This window comes from Buceros rhinoceros, unplaced genomic scaffold (genome assembly GCF_000710305.1).
Source record: "Buceros rhinoceros silvestris isolate BGI_N320 unplaced genomic scaffold, ASM71030v1 scaffold13015, whole genome shotgun sequence".
NCBI classification, from domain to species: domain Eukaryota; kingdom Metazoa; phylum Chordata; class Aves; order Bucerotiformes; family Bucerotidae; genus Buceros; species Buceros rhinoceros.
Genome location: NW_010412348.1, coordinates 44,963 through 50,252, shown reverse-complemented (window position 1 = coordinate 50,252; position 5,290 = coordinate 44,963). Strand labels below are relative to the sequence as shown.

The 5,290-nt window shown below is 50.3% G+C and overlaps 1 protein-coding gene across 1 annotated transcript in view; it reads left to right on the top strand.

The window, feature by feature from the left end:
- Positions 1-4,938, top strand: part of GGT5 (gamma-glutamyltransferase 5) — a 17,736-nt gene extending 12,798 nt beyond the window's left edge. The window contains exons 5-12 of the mRNA XM_010136366.1: positions 615-772; positions 1,124-1,273; positions 1,683-1,816; positions 2,405-2,607; positions 3,045-3,136; positions 3,886-3,995; positions 4,459-4,566; positions 4,792-4,938. Coding sequence (XP_010134668.1) covers positions 615-772; positions 1,124-1,273; positions 1,683-1,816; positions 2,405-2,607; positions 3,045-3,136; positions 3,886-3,995; positions 4,459-4,566; positions 4,792-4,938 — 1,102 coding nt within the window. The remainder of the gene's footprint in view (positions 1-614; positions 773-1,123; positions 1,274-1,682; positions 1,817-2,404; positions 2,608-3,044; positions 3,137-3,885; positions 3,996-4,458; positions 4,567-4,791) is intronic.
- Positions 4,939-5,290: the final 352 nt, after the last annotated feature.

The following is a 5,290-nucleotide window of genomic DNA, read 5'->3' as shown; positions in this document are numbered from 1 at the left end:
GAAAGAGTGCCTGGTGCTACGGGTAGCAACTGGCTGGGAAGAGCTTTTCTCCATGTAGACAGGAGTGTGGCCCTGGCCTGGAAATGTCATCATCATCATCATGGCTTGGCTTCGCGGACGAAGATTTGGGAAGGGCTTTACCCACGCTTACTGCAAGCACGCTGATGGCTGAAAAGGCCGATGCAGGATAGGCAAGTCCGGTTGCAAAGAGCACACCGGAAGGTGTCCTTGGGTGGTACAGTCGAGGCAGCAGGGCTTGGCTTCGTGGACGAAGATTTGGGAAGGGCTGTACCCACGCTTACTGCAAGCGCGCTGATGGCTGAAAAGGCCAATGAGGGATGGGCAAGTCTGGTTGCAAAGAGCACACCGGAAGGTGTCCTTGGGTGGTACAGTCGAGGCACGGTTCTTTCTGCGCTGTCTTTTCTCCTCGAGACTGATTCTATGTGTGCTTTCAAAGGAGGCAGCAGCGTTATGTATGGTGTGTCTCCAGATCTCCCAACTGGAGGCCAGGGTGGACCATGCATAAAGCACATCAGCTTTGGGGAGAAAAAGCGATGGGCCCTGGGGACAGAATAAGCACATGCTGTAAGCTGACGGATGTTCTTCTTTAACAGCCCACTGATATGTGATGGTGAAAGGTTTCTGAAGCTTGGAGATACCTTCAGGTGGCCAGTGTTGCAGCGCACACTGAGAGCTGTAGCGGAAAATGGAGCTACGGCATTTTATGAGGGACAGATAGGAAAGGCCCTGGTCGAGGACATTGGGAAGGCTGGTGAGTAACTGCTGTAGTTAATACTAACAGACAGGCCTTTTCCCAGCAGCTGGCCCACAGTGGATCGGTACCAGGGAAAGCCAACACGTGCCTCGTGCTCACCACTTGGGGTGGTACCTGGCATGGGAAGGGACCACCTTTCCTCAGGCCCAGCTGGGCTGAGAGCCACCTACTGCTCTGGCACTTACCCATAGTGCTTATGCACGAGGACACATGAGGACAATGTTGTGTGGTGAAAGGAATTGGGAGTATTCAGGGATGGCTCTTTGCAAGCTTTACCAAGGCTCTGATGCAGCACCTAGCAGAAGTTAATGTGCTAACACCAGCTCCCTGTCTGGTTTTCTGTTGAAGGGTCCAGAATCTCACTGGCGGACCTTCGGGCATACAAAGCAGACGTGTCCTCGGCTCTGAACATTACCCTGAACAATCACAACACACTGTTTTCTCCTGGACCGCCCATGGGAGGTCCTGTGCTCATGTTCATCCTCAAGATACTGGAAGGTAAATTCCTAAGGGAAAAGGGCCAGCAAGAGGTTTGCAGAGTTGCTCTAGAGCCATAGGAAAGGAATGGGCAAAAATGGAGTTGGTGAGCCAGGACAGGCCCCAAAGCAGCAGCGTGACCACGCTGTGCAGCAGGATGATGACTAGCTCGTTCTTACAATGGATCAGCATCACCATAGCTATTGCAAAGGCCAAAGGATACACAATTTTCCCAAAGCTTCCAGAGGAACTGAAATCACAGGGGAAATTACACTTGGTAGTTTCTGTGCCCACATCCTGCTGAGGCACAGAGGAAACGTGATAAGACCTGGCATGGAAAAAGGTGGTTCTCTTCAATTCTTTTTTTTAACAGTTCTTGAAAAACATTGTCTTGGGTCTATTAACAAAATTATTTCATCCTACTCCATAGAATATAAACTCCATGAAGCATCACTGGCAACACCCGAGGAGAAGGTAGAAACCTACCATCGCATTGCAGAGGCCCTGAAGTTTGGCAATATGCTAAAACACCATATGAGTGACCCAGCCTTCTCCGAAGCTCAGGTGAGCTGGTGTGGTGCCTAGGGCAGCCACAGACATGCACAGCACTGACAGCTGCTTCTACACTGCTGCTTGACTGAGAAGGAGCAGGGAATGCCGTTTCCTGGTCTGGTTTTTTTCAGTGCAGTGTCACCAACTCATTTGAGTCTATGTGCTAAGCCCTCAAGCGGGCTACCTATTGCCCAGCCTATCCTTCCCACCAGCACACTGCCACAGTACCAAGCGATGCTCTGACGCCCTCCTGCTTTGCTGCCACGGAAGGAAAGAACGTAGAGCTGCTAGTCAAGAGCAATGCGGCTCAGTTGGCCAAGGCAGAGGCAGGATTAGGCCATTTACTTTGTCTGCAGTTTCTGTTCAGCTGCAGGCTGGCACTCACCTGCCTGATAAAGGATATGCACATGCTCCGGCCAGCGCTGGGGTGCCCCAGTACTGATCGTGTTTCATTTTCTGTGAGGAGAGCGGCCTGGGGATTCCAGTGCAGTTCCACAGGCTCTCACTATTGGGGCTGAACCCCCCAGACTTCTGAGTGCCCAAAGGAAGCCAAGCCTGTGCGCTGGTGGCACAAGTTCAGTGTCCTTGCTGTGATTGCAGGTGCCTGTGGAGACCTTGCTGTCTGACAAGACTGCTGAGCTTGTCAGACGCCTAATAGATACCCGTGGTGACCATCCTCTCAGCCATTACAACTTGTGGGAGTCCATCAACAACCAGAGCTACGAAAGTAAGGGCACAAGCCACATCTCTGTGCTCGCTGCAGATGGCAGTGCCGTGTCCGCCACCAGCACCATCAACTACCCGTGAGTAGCCAGGGGGTTGGTTATTGAGTCACACAGGCCATGTATCAGTTCACAGGATACCTTCAAGAGCTCTGTACCAGAAATGCAAAACCCTTGGGCTTCACAGATTTAGGCAGTCTCTTACTCATGAATGCTTTTTACTTGTGACAGCACAGGTCTCTGAGCATTGGCCCAAAGAACATCACAGTTCACAAAGACGTAACAGCTTGCTGAGCTCTGCTGAGTTTCTGAGTTGGGCAGCTCTCCATGTGCTTTAGTAGCAGGGAGCCCATCTCTGGCTCCAGCACAGCAGCACGAGCACTTCTTGGACACGTGAGCTGGGGCAGCTGCAGGCTGGGAGGAGACAGAGGCAACACGCAGGGTGCGATGGTCAGTTAATGTCATCCACAACAGGAGAGCACTGGGCACTGAAAGGCTACTTCTGTTCCCCCCTGCAGGTTTGGCTCCTTTGTGTATTCTACCCAAACTGGGATCATTTTAAATAATGAGCTCGCTGATTTCTGCATAGCAAACAGAAGCTTTAAACCAGGTGAGCATTCACACCTCAACACAGAACCCAAGGCCAGGAGATTGATGTGCAGGCTGTGAGAGCTGGGCAGGGACTATCTGCAAACTGCAGGTGCTCATTCCCTTCCTGGGTCTGGATGACAGCAAGCTTTTTTTCAGACGGACAGAGCACGAAGCTTTGTAGAGTGCCTGTGTCTGCTCACGTATGCCTTTACATGGAAACATGGGAGTTTTGGTTTCTGACCAGGGAAAGCAGAGGTCGTTGATTGATGGGGAGGGCAGAAGTGAAGAAACTACTGCTAAGACAAGTGCACTGACTTTTTTAGGCTCATCTGTACAAAGGTTTATAGTTGCATGCACAGCCAGGAAATGCTGTGGGCCTTCACCAAGTTCTGTAACACAGCAGTGCTGATGCAGAGACATTGCTCTATGGAATCAGCTGTCCCTGATGCGATCTCCCTTGGGTCCGCCATGAGACAGGACATCAGTTCTGGTTCCCTGGCTGGGCTGAATGAGCTGCAGCAAGTTCTGACTACTTGAAGGATACCCTGTGCCAAGAGATGTTTCCCATTCAGCCTGTGCAGTTTCTTGTGCAATTGGGTCTCGGCACAAGGACACTGATTTTCTGCAAGACTTGAGCTTCTTGAGGCATGAGCAGCAGCTTGCTTTGCCATGGGGAATTCAAGTAGGCTGCGGTAGACAAACTTGTGTGTCTCTCCAGCCCCCTTAAAAACCACATAGGAGGAATAATACTCTCTGCCTCTGCTCTAGGAGAGAAGCCTCCCTCAGCAATGGTGCCTTCCATTCTCATCTCCAAGACAGGAGACATGCTGGTGATTGGAGGGGCAGGCGGGGAGTGGATTATCAGTGCTACTGCTATGGTGAGTGAGCAGGAACACCTTCCGCTGAGCAAGGGGAGCACACGCTCTTCTGAACAAAAAACGGAGAGAAGCTTGGGGAAGGAGTCCATGCTAGGACCTGATCTGAAAACAGAAAGAACAACTATGAATAGAAAGATAGAAGATCCATCAGTAGCTACTGAATTCAAAGATACCACTTTGGCTAAGGGAGAGTGTCCTGGGAATTATCATTGTGTGCTCAGCCTGTTCTTATACCTGCCCTGAGCATCTGCTGTTGGTCACCATGAAGACAGGACACTAGGCAAGTGGGACTTGTGGTCCTGCTCAGTGCAGCCCCTCTTACAGCCCAGATCTGCACCATCCTGCAGACAGGATTTACAGTCAAGCTGGTTTGGCCTAACACTAGTGCGGAGGATGGCAGCATGTGACCCAAGTTCTTGTTCAGTACCTCCAGTCAGTCGCTGCGGGATTTGTTTCATTGCAGGCAATTATAAACAAGCTGTGGTTTGGCTATGACTTGGAACATGCCATTTCAGCTCCTGTCATGCACACTAAAGGTGACAAGATACTGTTTGAGAAACATCTCAGTGAGGTGAGTGGCCTCACTTGGATCTTCTTATCTTCTCCTCTTGTTGAGAAGGAGATTGCTTCTGTAACTCTCCTGAATAATCTGTATTTTATTTAAAGCTAACTCTTGCTTAAATCACACTTTCTCAACCTGACCCCGCATACACATCCTTCATTTTCACACCTGGCAACGCTAAGGCCTCAGGCCCCTGCTCCACTCTCTCCATTTCCTCTTCTCTTCCCTCTACAGGAGGTTAGGAGCGGCCTGCTGAGAAGAGGACATAAAGAAAAGAAAGTTGAATTTGCAATGAATGTTGTGCAGGGAATTTCCAAGGAAGGAAAATGCATCTCCGCTTACTCCGATAAAAGGAAGCTGGGGAAGTCAGCAGGGTATTAGCATGAAATTCCATCACAACCTGCAAAACCCCGGGAGATAACCAGATTCAGAACATCCTTTGGCTTGGAAATGCCCATACTGACTGTTTCCATCAGGATGCCTCCTAGAGTGTGGGCAAAACTTGTGATTACACCCGATTCCAGCAGACTGCAAGGTACCCTCAGGCAACACAAGGACAGGTCAGCCAGCCTTGTTTAGAGCTACACCCTCCATTACTTATGTGATACACGGAAAAACATATTTCTTGAGCACATCAGCTATTCAGAATAAGAGAATACAAAGTGGGCAAGGAGAACTGGTCCAAAACCCACTGGGAACACTGTGAAATGACCCCACTGTATCTTCCATTCCT